Source organism: Ornithorhynchus anatinus, chromosome 11 (assembly GCF_004115215.2).
Source record: "Ornithorhynchus anatinus isolate Pmale09 chromosome 11, mOrnAna1.pri.v4, whole genome shotgun sequence".
NCBI classification, from domain to species: domain Eukaryota; kingdom Metazoa; phylum Chordata; class Mammalia; order Monotremata; family Ornithorhynchidae; genus Ornithorhynchus; species Ornithorhynchus anatinus.
This window is the reverse complement of record NC_041738.1, coordinates 34,069,257-34,088,126: the sequence shown is the minus strand read 5'-3', so window position 1 is coordinate 34,088,126 and position 18,870 is coordinate 34,069,257. Positions and strand designations below refer to the sequence as shown.

Below are 18,870 nucleotides of genomic sequence, written 5' to 3'. Positions count from 1 at the left end.
CTTGACGGAAATGGAGGCTTACAAAAGGATGAAAAGATTCCTTACAGAGAGAACAGTGTGGTAATGTCTGTTTATACCATATCACCTTTGTCCTGTACCTGGAACTTGCCCGCAGCCATGTCTAAACAAGCAAAAGATTGAAATATTGCCACTGTAGGAAACCCTAAGAGCCCCCCAAAGCCAGACTCAGGGTACAAAATGAAGGAAGTGATCTTTAATGTTTGGGGGATTTTTCTTGCACAACAAGACAAGTTACACTCACAGTAGAAAAATGTTTCTCAGTACATGACGTATATACATAAAGAAAATGACATTCAACACCCCACAGTCTAAATTTAATGTAGATTTTTCTTTGAATAGGAAGTTAAATAATAGAAGTTAACCATATGTCTTTTCTTCTTTCAAAAAGGACAAGATTTGTCACAGTTTCCTTTTCCATACTGTCGAGAGAAGTGAATGACTGTCCCAAACATTTGATTAGTGACATAAATACCTGCCTCTTCTTCTACAGAAGGTCAGAGCTGGGCCAGTGGTGACAGAACTGAGGCTGTGGAACAGCTGGGAAGTAAGTTTCATTTTTATGATTGGAAACAATACGATTGGAACCTATAGGACTTTAGCAAACTAGACAAGCCGGGCTAGCATTCTGTGAAAAAAGGGTCTTATTTCAAGGTCACTTTTCCAACACGAATTAGCCTCAACAGGTGACCTATTTGGAAACAAAGTTGTGGCTCTTCTTCCCCTACCAGAGTACTTATACCATGAACTCACTGGCTAATATTTACAATTCTTAAAAGAACATCCAAGGTGACTTCTAATTTTAGAGCAAAAATCACAGAATTTTGGATTTACTTTGGGAAGTCCTACCTGAAAATGGAGTGTCCGCTTACTGTACACTTTTGGCTGAATATTCTTCCACACTTTAAAATTTTGATCAGAATAATGGGACCAGTAAAGTGCCAGCTGGGATGACTGGATACTACAAATACATGCACATGCCTCATTCGCAACTAGGTTTAGAGCACTTCGTTCAGCTGAAGATACTGAAGGAATGATCCAGTTGGCTTTTCTTGGGACAGCCAATGGGAAACACTGAACACTTGGATTTAGGAAGTCCAAAGACAGAAGCAGGCTGTTCCTTGACAAACGGCTCTTTCGGGCAACCTTGACAAGTGGCCATAAATCCTGTCAGCTTTTGGTGCCGAGATACACTTTTCAAAAACAGATCCTCTTTTTAGGCCAAAAGAGCGTACGCACCTGAACCCATCCTGCTCCAAAGGCAGAGGGCTTATCCCCTTGTTCTGGTTCTTTGGACCTAAAGGGATCCAGCCCCGAACCAGAGATGTGAATGGTTACTTTCTCTTCCAACTCTTCCAAGAACACTCTGGAGCCGCACTGAGTATGCTGGGCTGGCGTACTGGGGAGGTCGGGGGGTTAATGTGGGTCTGTGCTAAGCAGCATACAGAGCCCATGCGGTTCACGTTACTCTTTCTGGGATCATTCAACACTTGACCCCATTCTTTGTGAAAATTTCTGTCAAGTTGGCCAAACTACTGTTCCTGCTTGCACCGCGTCTGCCATGTAACTCGCTGAGGTCACAGCCCGGGCTTTAACCGGGAAGTCCAAGAGCAGAGACCTCGCCTCGCGAGGCCTGAACTAGTGTCGAAAATTATTCTGGGGGGCGGAGGAGGATCTGCATGAAGTGACAACCAAGCCACTGCTTAAGTCCAGGCCTCGACCTTCTTTTTCCTTAATGAGAAAAAGACAATCCTTAAATTAGCAATCCAACTTGGCGGACATGGGGCCGGGAAAGGGGCAAGGAGTGACTTGAGTGTTATCCTATGCAATAATTTCCTAGGCTAAGAAAGTGCAATACAGTCTTGCAGATAGGAACAAAATGGGCACCAAAGTTCATTAGTATAATTTTACTCCCCTCTTCCTCCTGCTGTAGCTGCCTTATGACCCAGAAGAGCACATGCATCTATCTGCAGCTCAACACAGTCCGGTCCAGTTTTGAAAGGGGTGCCAACTTTTCACTGTGAGTGAGGGTGGGGAGGAGAGAAGAAGGGAGGAGGCTGAGGAAGAAGGTTCTTGCTCTACTATTGCCCGATGTTGCAGGTAAGGGCAGGGGTTCTGGCACTGGCCCGGGATGCAAAAGCAGTGTGGCTAGTGAAAAGACCACGGGCCTGGGAGCCAGAGGCCCTGGGTTCTAATTCCAGCTCCGCCGCCTGCCTGCAGCAGGTAAGGTGACCTTGGACAAGTCACTTATCTGTACCTCAGTTCCCTCATCTGCAAAATGGGGACTCACGACCTGCTTTCCCTACTACTTCTGTGAGCCCCCTGTAGGGCCCGATTATCTTGTAACTACCCCAGCGCTTAGAGCAGTGCTTGACACGTAGTAAACGCTTAACAGATAGTGCAATGACTTTGATTATAATTTTGGAGCTGAGGGCCCGGCTTGGGGTTGGAAGCAGTGAGGTGACCGGGATATCTGTTGCAGCAGCACCAGAGCTCTGACACCTGTCCGGACCCCGGAGCCTCTCCAAGCCATCCGGGAGAAGCAGAGGGAGCAGAAGAGGTGGGAGATGGCTCATCCAGTGACAAAGATGGGAATCCGGTAGAGGTGAGGAGGTGCAGCCTGCTGGCAAGGTTTGGGCACAAAGAATGGAGCCTCGTCTGGCCCCTTTTTGCTTCTAAGGGCATGGACAGGCTAGCTCTGCCCAAAAAGCTGTGCCAATCCCGCTGGTTGACAACACCCCCTTGCCCCTACCTCATTCCCAGGGATCTGGTCCCTGCTTTCAGGTAGAAATCTCCAAGAAAATCAAATAAAATGATGATGAGGGACAGCATTTTAGATTTCTTGGAGGCAGACGCCAGACTTGTTTTAAGCTTAAGGCCCAGCATAACAATGTGACTGCCAGGGGAAGACTGTGACCCAGTGACAGGAAGCTGGGCTTCCTGCCTTCACCTTCTGGGAAAAGGCCAGTACCTGGAGGATGGATGGAAACGGGTCGGGCCAGCCCAGGATCCCAGCGGGGTGAGGTCTGGCCTTCCTCCTCTAAACCTTAGAGTTTACCGTAGCCCAGGGAAGTTACTTACGGCTCGATAGTCCAGGAACATTTCTTTGAAGGCCAGGAAGTCAGTGAATGTGAGCAGCATGTCAAATATATCGCCTGCCACCTCGTCTTTGTGCTGCCTAGAAAACAGAGGTTTGCAGCTTTGAAATTTGATGCCACTTGTCTGTGTGACCTTGGGCAAGTCCCTTCATTTCCCCGTGCCTCAGTTACCTCATCTAAAAAACAGGGATTAAGACTTGAGCCCCACATGAGACAGGGACTGTGTCCAACCTGATTTGCTTGTCTCCAACCCAGAACATAGAGAACAGTGCCTGGCACACAGTAAGTGCTTAAATACCATTATTAGTAGTAGCAACAGTCAAGGAGCCGCTGCTGGCCTCTACATTTCAATGAAGGGCCAAAAGCGTTCTCTTCTGGGGAAACTTCGATCCGACTGAACAACCTGAAAGAGCTGAAGGGGAGTTTGAGGAGAGAAGGCAGGAAGAAAAGGCTGGCTTACAGTAATGTTGCTGTAAAAGCGGGCATGTTAAACCCAGGAATCCTCTCCAGCAGCTGCTCTTCAATATATTTTTCTATCAAAGAGATCTGCAATATCAGAAAGAATGCTGGTCAGCCAGATCAAAAAAACAAATAAAAAACAAAAAATAAAATTCTGTGGGGGAAGGGGAATTTGTTTTGCTATCACACTGCTCCTCCATGCCCCACAGCAGACCCGTGAGTAAGGAAATGAAGTGAATTATCCATACTGAGTAGGTAGGATGAGCATGAAAAAATGAAATCTAATGTTACTTACATTTTTAACTGTTTCTTTCCCAGGCTAAAGTTCAATCCCTCTCATTCTCCTTAGAGCATGGACCTCTGCCTCTGGGCCCCCATACCTTATTCCAACCCCAGGTAGCAGCGTGGCCTTTTGAAAAGAGCGCGAGTCCGGGAGTCAGAGGACCTGGAGTCTGATTCCAAGTCTGCCAACTGCTTGCTGTGTGACCTTGGATGAGTCACTTAACTTCTCTGTGCCCTCAGCTTCCTTAAATGTAAAATGGGATTAAATAGCTATTCTCCCTCCTACATAGTCTGTGGGCTCCATGTGGGGACAGGGACCATGTCCGACGTAATTACCTGTATCTACTCCCGGGCTTAGGACAGTACTTGACATATAGAAACTCTTAAATACCATTTAAAAATAAGAAAAAAGGAAAAAACAAAAAAGAGCGGGCAGCATAGAAGTGGCTCCTGGAAAGATGTGGACACTGGAAAGGCTTCTGACTAACTGCAGATTCCATTTTCCTAAGACCCTGAGTGATGCAAATAGGAAGCCTTCCTAATTGATTCTTTTAATTGCTAATTATCATGGTGGAGAAATAAACTCCGGAGGCCAACTTTTGCTCTGAGGTAGGGTGGTAATTCCCACTGAGCTGTGTATGCACAACCCCATGCTGGATCTGACTGGGGACTTTTAATGCCCATCAAGTTACTCAAGCCCTCTTACATGCAATGTGCAAAACACTGCGCAGTCAGTTCTGCCAAAACAGAATGCCTCGGTGGAATCAGGGAACATCCTGACAGTGTGTGCCTGTCTCTAGAAATGACACAGAACTGTGTTGGGAGAAATGGTTCTGTGTCTACATGCGGCTTTGGAACCGGCATGCGGGTCAGCCCAAGGTTTTTGTGGATGTAAGTTTCTTCCGGAACACAACCCGAGTTGTGGTAAAAGTAACTTTGGTTACCGTGGGGAGAAGACATGATCATTCAGGAAGACACCTTCCCCAGCTCCTAAAAAGAGAAGTCCACATGCACCTCAAAACAGACTACATTCAACAATTCAGAGGTGACAAGTTTAAAAACGAAACAGAACAGTAGGCTTTAGAAAAGGTTAGCCCTCTGGTTCCTTGCTGCTCTAAGCGATTGATCAGGGGTATTTATTAAGTACTCGTGAGAGTAATTTAAAAGGAGTGGTAGACTCGTTCCCTGCCCACAAGGTGCTTAGAGTCTAGGGCAGAACTAAAATTGCTGGTTGACAAATAAAAAGCTGATTAAATCTCTCGAAATTTTAATAAAGAATCCCATAAGAAGAAATAGGAACTAAGAGGTTAGAACAAATCCAAATTAGGTACGAAATAGCAGGTTATTGTTTTTGTTTCTCAAATAGTGGTTTAGGAAATTCTATAGCTTGATTTGGATAGACTTTGTAATCTACCAGTAATAAAGCAATCAATGACATCTGCTGAGCGCAAAGCACTGTACTAAGCATTTGGAAGAGTACAATACAAAAGAATTGGTAGACCTGATTACTGCCCACAAGGAACTGACAGTCTAGAGGGGGAGAGAGACGAGACGTTAAAGGGATGAACATTAAAATAAATTAGATAAGGAAAGTAACAGAGTATAAGGATATGTATCTAAGTGCTGTGGGATTAGGGTGGAGTAAGTATTAAAGTGCTTAAGAGGTACAGAACCAAATGCATAGGTGATGCAGGAAGGAGGGTAAATAATGGTGTGGAAATGAGGGTTTAGCCAGGGAAGGCCCCTTGGAGGAGGCAAAATTTTAGTGGGTCTTTGAGGAGATGGCCTATCAGATATGGTAGGGAAGAGAGTTCCAGACCAGAGGGAGGATATGGGTTAGACAGCGAGACAGATGAGAATGAGATACAGTGAACAGGTTAGTGGTAGAAGAGTGATGTGTATGGCCCGAGGCTGTAGGAGAGCAGCCAGGTAAGGCAGGAAGGGGAGGGAAGAGTAAGAATGCAAAGAAACAAACTTACATATTCATTAAAAATTGGAGTGTAGATGAGTTTGTTCTCTTCGGTATCTTCAAATTCCTGGTAGTACTTATCCATGAAATTTCTTTGTAACATCTGGAACTCCTCATCTGTGCCACAATACAGTAAGAGAATATTCAGATCAGTCTTACCTTTTTCTCAGCCAAACAACTTTATGGGGTGTGACCTGCTAGAAAAGCTAAACTATTCCTCGTCTTCACTTACAAGAAGTGAAAACAATTTTTCAAGGCCAAAACCACTATTTCAACAGATTACGTGTCTCACCGCAAATGAAACACCCGTCATAATCGATCTCACTAATGCAAAAGCCTCAAAGGAGAAAGGCGCGCTCTATTTCATGCTAAATTCAGCACCAAGAGTAACCGAACATTTACCAGCAATGCAGAGACCCAGTTCACAAACAATGTGTTTTTAAATACATTGAAGGCTACAAGGCGGCGTGTGGGGGCGGGGAGAGGGAGAGGTTTAAAAAAAAATATATCAGACTACTGCCTTTCCAAAAGGGATTTGCTGACAGATATTCCGCAGTTTTTGTCACAGTATAGTGACAGTCATAATTCAGGCAATGCAGATTTAGGTTTGAACTTCCAAGACAAGAGCTACACTGGGGAGACCTAGGGGACTGGAAGAGATCATTAGAGTAGCCTAGAATGCTAAAAATGAACTTCCCTCATCCGGTAGCATCCATAAGGAAGTCCACTCGGCTACAGTTAGTTTGGCACGGCAAAGTCTGCCTGGGGGCCACGGTATTGTTGGAGAGGACTTTTGCAATGGCAGGCACCAGGTGGACAAGGAAAATATTTGTAGAGTTTTCCCGGAACCTACCTTCTACCAGACTACAACTATTAATTTTGTTGAGCTTTCCTGGAACCTACCTTTACACCAGACTATCACTATTATTATTATTTCTACCTCGATTACTTAGCATCTACCCCAGCGCTTAGTACAGTGCCTGGCACATAGTAAGTGCTTAAATACCACTATTATTATTATTAATAATTGTGGGAGACTGTCAGCTCATTATGAGCAGGGAATATGTGTATCAACTCTGTTATACTGTATTCTCCCATGTGCTTAGTAGAGTGCTCTAGGTACAGTAAGCACTCAATACCATGATTGATTGGTTGATTAAAACTGTTGTTTATTAATTCAAGCACATTTGAGTGCTGACTGTGTGCAAAGCACTGTACTATGCACTTGGGAGAGTACAACAACAAACAGACACATTTCCCTGCTCATGATGAGCTCACAGTCTGGGCTGACTGACTGGCATTTAAGTGCCTATTATATGTTTAGCACTGTGTTCAATCAATTCAATTGCATTTATTAAGCGCTTACTGTGTGCAGATGACTGTATTAAGCGCTTGAGCACTGTACTAAGCGCTGGAGTAGATACAAAATAATCAGTTTGGACACAGTCCCTGTGCTACTTCGGGCTCACAGTTTAATAGCCCATGTCTTTGATTCACCCACTCGGTTAAGCTAGCCTAGTCTGTAAGCTTGTCTAGTCTTTAGACTGTAGGCTCCTTGTGGGCAGGGAACGTGCGTGTTCATTCAATAGTATTTACTGAGCGCTTACTCTGTGCAGAGCACTTCTCCCAGGCACTAAGTACAGTGTTCTGCACACAGTAAGCACTCAGCAAATACAACTGATGGATTTGAGTATGCTGTTTTGGTTGGGGAGGGCAGGAAGGGGTGGCTTCCCCCCTTAACTACATATTTTCCTCCCGTTCCACCCCTCTCTTTCTGGCTCTCCTGACTGGCAGCTAGAGGAAGCAAGTGGGAAGGGAAAGAAAGGGGGGAGTTTACTCGGTCATTTTTTCTTGTTTTTTTCCCATTAGAGAATCAGTTCCTTGGGTCACAGGAAATAAGACATTTCTAACTTTCACTAGGCTTTAAGTTCCTTGAGAGTGGGGATCAGGTCTATCAGTATTGTACTTTCCCAAGCACTTAGTACAGAGCTCTGCATAAAGGAAGCACTCAATAAATATCACCGATTAATTCTACTTTCCCTAACCTGGGCTTCCACTTAGGCAAACTCACTAAATACTATTATTATTATTAGGTAAGAGTGCTTTAAAATCTCAAGCCAGGGAATGTAGAGAACCACAGGGAAGAGAAATCCTCAGAGGAAAACAAAGGGAAGACCCAGGATCTATTCAGTGTTAATTCTTTACAGACAGTTAATTAACTGTAATTAAGATGATGGATTAACCTACTTATTAAAGTCAAAGAAATTCACACTTTTCAAAACTTACTACCCTAGATTATTTTGGCTAAAACAATTTCAGTGCATCCGGATAATTAAATCTGGAAAAAAGAAATTTCGAACATTCATTTCACTTTCTAAAAAGGGAAAAGAGGTGTTTCGTGCCCATCTAGCTGCCTCTGAGGCCAATCAAAAGCCATGCCCAAGAATGTAGTTTCCGCTCCACCACCTGTCTGCTATGTGGCCTTGGGTGAATCACTTAACTTCTCTGTGTCTCAGTTACCTCATCTGTAAAATGGGGATTGACCGTGAACCCTACGCAGGATAGAGACTGTGTCTAACCCAATTATCTTGTATCTATTCCAGCACTTAGTACAGTGCCTGGCACATAGTAAGGGCTTAACAAATATTATTTTAAAAAACAAAAAACTTGTCTGCAGTCTTAAATGGCTCTCAGTTGACCTATAAAACCTGGTTGCAAATTCCCGTTTCTTTTAAGTGTAAACCAAGTTTGGTTAAGGGTTTTGCCCTGTTTGACTGCCGCAAATTCAGCCAGCGAGTTTTCAGTCTCGGAGAAAATAATTTCTATGATAAACTGCAGCAAGAAGCAGTGCGCAGGGGCAGAAGAGCCTTTGCAGGGGGGTGAGCCTAAGCAGTGTGACTCAGTGGCAAGAACCCGGGCTTGGGAGTCAGAGGTCATGGGTTCTAATCCCGGTTCCGCCACTTGTTAGCTGTGTGACCTTGGGCAAGTCACTTCACTGGGCCTCAGCTACCTCATCTGTAAAATGGGGATGAAGACTGTGAGCCCCACGTGGCACAACCTGACAACCTTGTACCCCAGCGCTTAGAACAGCATTTGGCAGATAGTAAGAGCTTAACAAATATCAACATTATTATTATTAAAATTCTGCAGATCGGCTTTATATTAGGCTCAGGAAATCAAGGAACTAATGGCACTGAATCAGACACAGTGAAAACTGTCTTTCCAGGTCTTTTCTGAACTTCACTTTTACATTTGTTATGTTGATTCATTTTAAAGCTAATACCGGAAACTTACCCATGATTATATCCTCTATGTATCCAATCACAGCATCAAATTCTGCATCAGAGGGGGAGGAACTAAATAAAACAAATGAGTTGAAGGGTTAGTTTTTGTCAAAGCATTGTAATTTTACACTTCTTTAGAGTGTCCATATTGCACTACAGTAAACACACTGGCTTTCTGCAATTTGAAACTTGGAGGAGCCCTGTGTCCTGGCTCTAATCCTGACCCTATCATTTGCCTGCTGTGATTTTAGGCTGGTTACTTAACTTCTCTGTGCCTCATTTTCCTCATCTGCAAAATGGGTGTTAAATACCTATTCTCCCTCCCCCTTATACTATGAACCCCACGTGAGATGGGGACTGCCTGACCGGATCGTATTGTGTCTACTCACCTCTCCCTTACAAGCTCACTGCGGGCAGAGAACGTGTCTACCAACTCTGGTGTATTATACTCTTCCTGGCACTTAGTACAGTGCTTTGCTCCCAGTAAGTGCTCAATAAATACCATTTTTTTAATGCTATTTGTTAAGTGCTTACTACATGTGCCAGACAGTGTACTAAGCATTGAGGTACATACAAGCTAATCAGGGGTCACAGGCCATATCCTTGACGGGCCTCAAAATCTTAATCCCAGTTTTACAGATGAGTTGAGGCCCAGAGAAATGACTTGCCCAAGGTCTCACAGCAGACAAGTGGTGGAGCCACGATTAAAAGTCAAATTGTTTCTCAGTTGATGGTGGTGATGATGGAGACTCATGGACTGGGACAAGATGGTTTCATTTGCAATGGGGGCAGTGTGGCGTAGTGGTGAAATCACTGGTCTGAGAGTCAGAGGAACTGGGTTCTAATCCCGGCTCAGCCAACTGCCTGCTGTGTGACCATGGGCAAGTCACTTAAATTGTCAGTACCTCAGCTGCCTCATCTGTAAAATGAGGATTGAATTCCTGTTCTCCCATCTACTTAGACTGAGTCTCATGAGGGACAGGGACCATATCCCACCTGATTGACTTGTATCTGCCCCGGTACTTAGAACAGTACTTGACACATAGCAAGTGCTTAACAAATGTCGTTAAAACCCCCCCCCCCCCCCGAAAGTCAGTGTGATCATGCAAATTGACCCTACCTTTCGGCCTTTCCTTCCCCAAATTGCGTGGGATTGGTGGGAGATAAAGGTCGGGGGCTTCGAGCCCTTCTTTCCTCAAGAGGCCCCCTCCATAATGCCACCCGCTTCACTCTTGCTCGGCTCCCACGCCGTCCCTCTGTTCCCAGCAGAAGCAGCGTGGTCCTGTAGCTACAGAACTGGCCTGAGAGTCTGAAGGCCCTGGGTTCTAATCCCAGCCCGGTCACTTATCTGCTCTGGGACCTCAGGCAAATCATTTCACTTCTCTGTCCCTTGGCTAGCTTCATCTGTAAAATGGGGAGGGTGAGCCCCATGTGGGACATGGATTGTGTCCAACCTGATTAGCTTGTTTCCATAATTTATTTATATAAATGTCTGCCTCCTCCTCCAGACTGCAAGCTCCATGTGGGCAGGGAATGTGTCTGCTATTATATTGTTATAGGGACTCTCCCAAGTGCTCAGAACGGTGCTTTGCACACACTAAGTGCTCAATAAACATGACCGATTGATCGATCTATCCCAATGCTTAATACAGTGCCTGGCACATAGTGAACGCTTAAATACCACACAAAAAGTCCGCTTCCCTTGTGGGCAGGTTTCGTGCCTATCAACTGTTATACTGTACTCTTCCAAGTGCTTAGTCCAGAGCTCTGCACACAGTAAACGTTCATTCATTCAATTATATCTATTGAGCACTTACTCTGTGCAAAGCACTGTACTAAGTGCTTGGGAGAGTACAATTAACAAACATATTCCCTGCCCACAATGAGCTCACAGTCTAGAGGGGGGAACAGACATTAATATAAATAAATTTCAGACATATACAGAAATGTGTCCCCAACCCAGTTTGTTTGTATCCACCCCAGTGCTTGGTACAGTGTCTGGCACACAGTGCTTGAACACCATAATTATTATAAATACAACTATGATTGATCGATCGATTGATTCCCTAGATACTCACAAGGACAGGGCCAAGTTTTCTTCTTCTACAGTGTCCATCACCCCGGGCCCTGGGGCATTACAGCCACCTGGAAGGGAGGGAAGGAGACGCGGTCAGCGAAGGGAGGAGTGCGTTGACCTGAACCGAAGGCCACTCTCAGCTCCCCATGCCCCCCCATCCCAGAGGTTGTGGATGGCGCGCTCTGGGGCTGTCAAATGCTGTGCGACCTTGGCCGAGTCACTCCATTTCTAAACTCTAAGACTCCCTTCTAGACTGCCTGCTTGTCATAGGCAGGGATTGTGTCTGTTTACTGTTGCGCTGCACTCTCCCAAGCGCTTATAACAGTGCTCTGCACGTGGCAAGCATTCAATACGTAAAACTGGATGAATGAATCAATGAACTTCTGTGTGCCTCATTTCCCTCATCTGGAAGACTGGGAGCCCCAACGTGGGACGGGGACTGGGTCCAACCCAATTACGGAAGCAGCATGGCCTACTGGCAAGAGCTTGGACTTAGGAGCCAGAAGGTCACGGGTTCTAATTTCGCCTCTGCTACTGGTCTGCTCTGTGGTCTTCGGCAAGTTACTTCACTTCTCTGGGCCCCGGTGACCTCATCTGTAAAATGGGAATTAAGATTGTGAGCCCCATGTGGGACAGGGACTGTGTCCAGGATTACCTTGTACCTACCCTAGTGCTTAAAACAGTGCTTGGCACATAGTAAGTGCTTAATAAATACCATTAGTATTCTTCATTCAATTGTATTTATTGAGTGCTTACTGTGTGCCAAGCACTGTACTAAGTGCTTGGGAGTGTATAACATAACAACAGACACATTCCTACTCACATTCCAGAGGGAGAGACAGATATTAATATAAATTAAGTATTTAAATAGATAGATTACATATGTGTGTGTGTGTGTGTGTGCATGGGTTGGAGGGAAGGGAGGGACGATGAATGAAGGAGGGGAAAAGAGGAGAGGAGGTCTCAGTCAGGGAAGGTCTGAATCTTCCCCAGCGCTTAGTACAGTGTCTGACACAAAGTAAGCACTGAACAAATACCACTATTATTATTATTCATTCAATCGTATATATTGAGCACTTACTCTATGCAAAGCACTGTACTAAGTGATTGGAAGAGTACAATATAGCAATAAGCAGACACAATCCCTGCCCGCAAGAAGCTCACAATCTAGAGCGAGAGACAGACATTATTATAAATATATCGTAATATAAATATATATAATATAAATATATATCAATATAAATACATAAACAAATTACAGATATATACATATGTGCTGTGGGGAATGAATGAATGAGCAAATAAGGAGTGCTCAGTACAGTGCCTGGCACAAAGTAATGGCTGAACAAATACCACTATTATTAATATTCATTTAATTGCCTATATTGAGCACTTACTGTATGCAAAGCACTGTACTAAGCGCTTGGGAGAGTACAATATAGCAACAAGCAGACACATTCTCTGACCACAAGGAGTTCACAATCTAGAGGGAGAGACAGACATTAATATAAATAAATGAATTACAGATATATACATATGTGCTGTGGGGAATGAATGAAGGAGCAAATAAGGGGAAAAGACGAGGGGGGAGGCTCAGTCAGGGAAGGCTTGCCTCTCTCCCAGGGCTTAGTGCCTGGCACATAGTAGTCATTCAATTCATCAATAGTATTGACTGAGCACTTACTGTGTGCAGAGCACTGCACTAAGCGCTTGGAAAGTACAATTCAATACAAATAGAGACCATACCTGCCCACTACAGGCTCAGCGCTTAACAAAAACCCTTATTATTATTCATTCAATGGCATATCTCGAGCGCTTACTATGTGCAAACCAAATACCCTATTATTATCATTCAATGCTATGTATCGAGCACTTACTGTGTGCAAATCAAATACCCTTATTATTATCATTCATTCAATGGTATATATCGAGCACTTACTGTGTGCAAATCAAATACCCTTATCATCATTCATTCAATGGCATATATCGAGCGCTTACTGTGTGCAAATCAAATACCCTTATAATTATCATTCATTCAATGGTATATCTCCAGCGCTTACTGTGTGCAAATCAAATACCCTTATTATTATCATTCATTCAGTAGTACATATCAAGCGCTTACTGTGTGCAAATCAAATACCCTTATTATTATTCAGCGGTATATATCGAGCACTTACTGTGTGCAAATCAAATACCCTTATTATTATCATTCATTCAGTGGTATATATCGAGCGCTTACTGTGTGCAAATCAAATACCCTTACTATGCATTCAATGTTATATATCAAGTGCTTACTGTGTGCAAATCAAGTATCATTATCATTATTCATTCAGTGATGTATATTCATTCATTCAATAGTATTTATTGAGCGCTTACTATGTGCAGAGCACTGTACTAAGCGCTTGGGATGAACAAGTCGGCAACAGATAGAGACAGTCCCTGCCGTTTGACGGGCTTACAGTCTAATCGGGGGAGACGGACAGACGAGAACAATGGCACTAAACAGCGTCAAGGGGAAGAACGTCTCATAAAAACAATGGCAACTAAATAGAATCAAGGCGATGTACAATTCATTAACAAAATAAATAGGGTAACGAAAATATATACAGTTGAGCGGACGAGTACAGTGCTGTGGGGATGGGAAGGGAGAGGTGGAGGAGCAGAGGGAAAAGGGGAAAATGAGGCTTTAGCTGCGGAGAGGTAAAGGGGGGATGGCAGAGGGAGTAGAGGGGGAAGAGGAGCTCAGTCTGGGAAGGCCTCTTGGAGGAGGTGATTTTTAAGTAAGGTTTTGAAGAGGGAAAGAGAATCAGTTTGGCGGAGGTGAGGAGGGAGGGCGTTCCAGGACCGCGGGAGGACGTGACCCAGGGGTCGACGGCGGGATAGGCGAGACCGAGGGACGGCGAGGAGGTGGGCGGCGGAGGAGCGGAGCGTGCGGGGTGGGCGGTAGAAAGAGAGAAGGGAGGAGAGGTAGGAAGGGGCAAGGTGATGGAGAGCCTCGAAGCCTAGAGTGAGGAGTTTTTGTTTGGAGCGGAGGTCGATAGGCAACCACTGGAGTTGTTTAAGAAGGGGAGTGACATGCCCAGATCGTTTCTGCGGGAAGATGAGCCGGGCAGCGGAGTGAAGAATAGACCGGAGCGGGGCGAGAGAGGAGGAAGGGAGGTCAGAGAGAAGGCTGACACAGTAGTCTAGCCGGGATATAACGAGAGCCCGTAATAGTAAGGTAGCCGTTTGGGTGGAGAGGAAAGGGCGGATCTTGGCGATATTGTAGAGGTGAAACCGGCAGGTCTCGGTAACGGATAGGATGCGTGGGGTGAACGAGAGGGACGAGTCAAGGATGACACCGAGATTGCGGGCCTGCGGGACGGGAAGGATGGTCGTGCCATCCACGGTGACGGAGAAGTCTGGGAGTGGACCGGGCTTGGGAGGGAAGATGAGGAGCTCAGTCTCGCTCATGTTGAGTTTTAGGTGGCGGGCCGACATCCAGGTGGAGACGTCCCGGAGGCGGGAGGAGATGCGAGCCCGAAGGGAGGGGGAGAGGACAGGGGCGGAGATGTAGATCTGCGTGTCATCTGCGTAGAGATGGTAGTCAAAGCCGTGAGAGCGGATGAGTTCACCGAGGGAGTGAGTGTAAATGGAGAACAGAAGAGGGCCGAGAACTGACCCTTGAGGAACTCCAACAGTTAAAGGATGGGAGGGGGAGGAGGCTCCAGCGTAGGAGACCGAGAATGATCGGCCAGAGAGGTAAGAGGAGAACCAGGAGAGGACAGAGTCCGTGAAGCCAAGGTGAGATAAGGTATGGAGGAGGAGGGGATGGTCGACAGTGTCAAAGGCAGCAGAGAGGTCAAGGAGGATCAGAATGGAGTAGGAGCCATTGGATTCGAGGGCTTACTGTGTGCAAATCAAATACCCTTATTATTATCATTCATTCAATGGTATATCTCGAGGGCTTACTGTGTGCAAATCAAATACCCTTATTATTATCATTCATTCAATGATATATCTCGAGGGCTTACTGTGTGCAAATCATATACCCTTATTATTATGCATTCAGTGGTATATCTCGAGCGCTTCCTGTGTGCAAAGCACTGTACTAAGCGCTTGGGAGAATACACTGCAACAGGCACATTCCCTGCCCACAAGGAGCTCACCATCTAAGGGGGGAGACAGGCATTAATATAAATAAATGGACAAATAAGCCAGATATATACCTGTGTGCTGGGCTGGAGAATGAATGAAGGTGCAAATTAAGGGGAAAAGGCTCAGTCAGAGAAGGCTTGCATCTCCCCCCCGGCGCTTAGCACATAGTAAGCGCTTAATAAATACTACAATTGGGCTCTGCTTGGCCCAGGGGATGGCGCATGCGCCGTCCCGGGGTGTGTGGGGGGGGAAGGGGGAGGTTTCAAGCTGGCGGCGCATGCGCCGACTCGTCCCCGGGTGTGTGGGAGAGTTGTCAGGCTGACGGCGCATGCGCCGTCCCGTCCCCGGGTATGGGGGGGAGTTGTCAGCCTGGCGGCGCATGCGCCGTCCCGTCCCCGGGAGTAGGGGGCAGTGTTCAGGCTGGCGGCGCATGCGCCGCCCCGTCCCCGGGTCGGGTGGTCCAGGCTGGTGGCGCACGCGCCGCTCCGTCCCCGGGTGGGGGGGAGCGTCCGGGCCGGTGGCGCATGCGCCGTCCCCGGGGTCTAGGGCGGAATGGGGAAGGGCTATGGGGTGGGGGATCCCTGTTCCTTTGGCGCTAGGGCTCCTTTCCCCGCCACCGCCACGCGGGGACCCTTAGTCCTTACCGTCCGAGCAGCCGCCGCCGCCTCCGCCCGCTCCGCGGCCCCATTGGGCCGCCCAGCAGCCCCCTCAGGCCCGAGCCCGGCAGGCGTCGCCGTTGGCCGAGTCCCGCCCCCCGTCACCCTGGCAACGGCCCCTTCCGCCCAGCGCCGGGCCAATGGGGACGCGGGGCCGCTCCGCCGGGGAGCCAATCAGCGCCTCGCGCGCGGCCTCGGGGCCTGGGCGGGGGGGAGGGGAGGGAGCTCGCGGGCCTGGAGGCCGCCGACCTCAATGGGAAGAGGGGCGGGGGGCAGTGGGAATGAGATAATAACAATAAAAATAAAGATAATCATCATAAAGATAATAAAAATAGCATCTTTCAAAACTGTGAACCCGTTATGGGCAGGGATTGTCCCTCTTTGTTGCTGAATTCTACTTCCCAGGCGCTCAGTAATAATAATAATAATAATAATAACAATGTTGGCATTTGTTAAGCGCTTACTCCGTGCAGAACAATGTTCTAGGCGCTGGGGAAGATCCAAGGTCATCGGGTTGTCCCACGTGAGGCTCACAGTTTGCATCCCCATTCTGCAGATGAGGTCACTTGAGGCCCAGAGAAGTGACTTGCCCACAGTCACACAGCTGACAAGTGGCAGAGCCGGGATTCGAACCCATAATAATGATGCTGGTATTTGTTAAGCGCTTACTATGTGCAGAGCACTGTTCTAAGCGCTGAGGTAGATACAGGGGAATCAAGTTGTCCCACGTGAGGCTCACAGTTAATCCCCATTTGACAGATGAGGGAATTTAGGCCCAGAGAAGTGACTTGCCCACAGTCACACAACTGGCAAGTGGCGGAGCCGGAATTCGAACCCATGACCTCTGACTCCCAAGCCCAGGATCTTTCCACTGAGCCACGCTGTTTCTCTGTACAGTGCACTGTACAGTACAATGTACAAGTACAGTGCCCTGCACACAGCGCTCAGCAAATATGATCGAATGAATCCATTTGTTAAGCGGTTGTGATGTGCCAGTCACTGTACTAAGCGCTGGGGTGGAGACCAGCAAATCAGGTTGGATACAGTCCCTGTCCCATGTGGGACTCACCGTCAGCTGTGTGACTGTGGGCAAGTCACTTCACTTCTCTGGGCCTCAGTTCCCTCCTCTGTGAAATGGGGATTAATAATAATGTTGGTATTTGTTAAGCGCTTACTATGTGCAGAGCACTGTTCTAAGCGTTGAGGAAGATACAGGGTCATCAGGTTGTCCCACGTGAGACTCACAGTTAATCCCCATTTTACAGATGAGGTCACTGAGGCACAGAGAAGTTAAGTGACTTGCCCAAGGTCACACAGCTAACAAGCGGCAGAGTGGGGATTAGAACCCATGACCTGTGACTCCCAAGCCCGGGCTCCTTCCACTAAGCCACGCTGCTTCTCTTCTCTAATAATAATAATGCTGGTATTTGTTAAGCGCTTACTATGTGCAGAGCACTGTTCTAAGCGCTGGGGTAGTTACAAGATAATCAGGTTGTCCCACGTGAGGCTCATAGTTAACCCCCATTTTACATATGAGGTTACTGAGGCACAGAGAAGTGAAGTGACTTGCCCACAGCCACACAGCTGACAAGTGGCAAGAGTCGGAATTCAAACCCATGACCTCTGACTCCCAAGCCCGTGCTCTTTCCACGGACTGTAAGCTCGTTGTGGGCAGGAAATGTCTGTTTATTGTTATATTGTACTCTCCCAAATGCTTAGTACAGTGCTCTGAACACAGTAAGTGCTCCATAAATATGATTAAATGAATTTTCTCCAACCCCAGACATAATGCTCACTTACTACTGCCCCCCAACATAAACAGCGTGGGAAACAGGCTGACTATTTGGAAAGAGCATGGCCCTGAGAGTCAAGGGCCTGGCCCTTAACAGTGATTCTCCCACTTGCCCCTTGTGTGACTTTGGACAAGTCACTTTACTGTTCTATTTTTTTTTTAATGGCATTTGTTAAGGGCTTACTATATGCCAGGCACTATGATAAGCCCTGCGGCAGACACATGCTAATCAGGTAGGACACAGTCCATATCCCACATGGGGCTCACAATCTTCACTCCCATTTTACAGATGCGGTAACTAAGGCACCACGATTGCAGATGGAGAGTGGGGCGTTTGAGAGCTGTGTCCGGCGTGTCGCTATGGGTCAGAGACAACTCGACGGCATAAGACAACTAAGACACAGAGAAGAGAAATGACTTACCCAAGACCACACAGCAGACAATGGATCCAGGATTAGAACCCAGGTCCTCTGACTCCCAGGTCCGTGCTCTTTGCACTAGCCATGCTGCTTCTGCCTCGGTTTCCTTATCTGTAAAATACCTGGATTTAATACCTGTTCTCCCCTCTACTTAGACTGTGAGCCTCATGTGGGACAGGGACTGTGATGTGATTATAGCTTCCTCAGTGCTTGGCACATAATAAACACTTAATACCACAATTATTATTATTCACATCTGACTGGCCACTACTCCCTTCCTCAAAGCCCTTTTCAAATCTCACCTCCTTCAGACCACCTTACCTCATTAATTTCTAATCTCCCCACCTATTCCACACTTGCCCCATTAAACATTTGGGCACTCTCCCCGACCCCCTGCCCCCAACCTCCAGAGCAGTTACGTACATATCTTTCTACTCCTTTCTGTGATTTCCTTCTCTCCATAATTATTTTATTGTCTGTTCCCACCCCATTAGACTGTAGACTCCTTGGCAGGGACCATGTCTACTTGTTCTATTGCACTCTTCCAAATGCTTAGTCCCATGCTCTGCACACAAGGTGCTCAAATATTTTTGATTGACTAATTGATTCATAGGGAGGAGTGAGGGGCAGGAGGGCATTAGAGAGAGGGGAAGAAGAACAGGGATAAGAGGATGGGGAA

General features: G+C 46.6%; 1 protein-coding gene across 2 annotated transcripts; it reads right to left on the bottom strand.

Moving 5' to 3' along the window:
- Positions 1-194: 194 nt before the first annotated feature.
- LOC100073653 (ADP ribosylation factor like GTPase 2 binding protein) lies at positions 195-16,081 on the bottom strand. Of its 2 annotated transcripts, none has more exons than XM_001508623.4 (7): positions 15,969-16,081; positions 11,189-11,255; positions 9,121-9,182; positions 5,837-5,943; positions 3,577-3,662; positions 3,100-3,196; positions 195-1,749 (listed from the first exon to the last, which is right to left on the bottom strand). In XM_001508623.4, the coding sequence occupies exons 2-7, from the start codon at positions 11,224-11,226 to the stop codon at positions 1,657-1,659; spliced, it is 483 nt and encodes a 160-aa protein (XP_001508673.1). In that variant the 5' UTR covers positions 11,227-11,255; positions 15,969-16,081; the 3' UTR covers positions 195-1,656. The 2 variants fall into 2 exon arrangements, with proteins under 2 accessions (XP_001508673.1, XP_028930850.1); XM_029075017.1 differs by lacking the exon at positions 15,969-16,081 and adding an exon at positions 12,585-12,603.
- Positions 16,082-18,870: the final 2,789 nt, after the last annotated feature.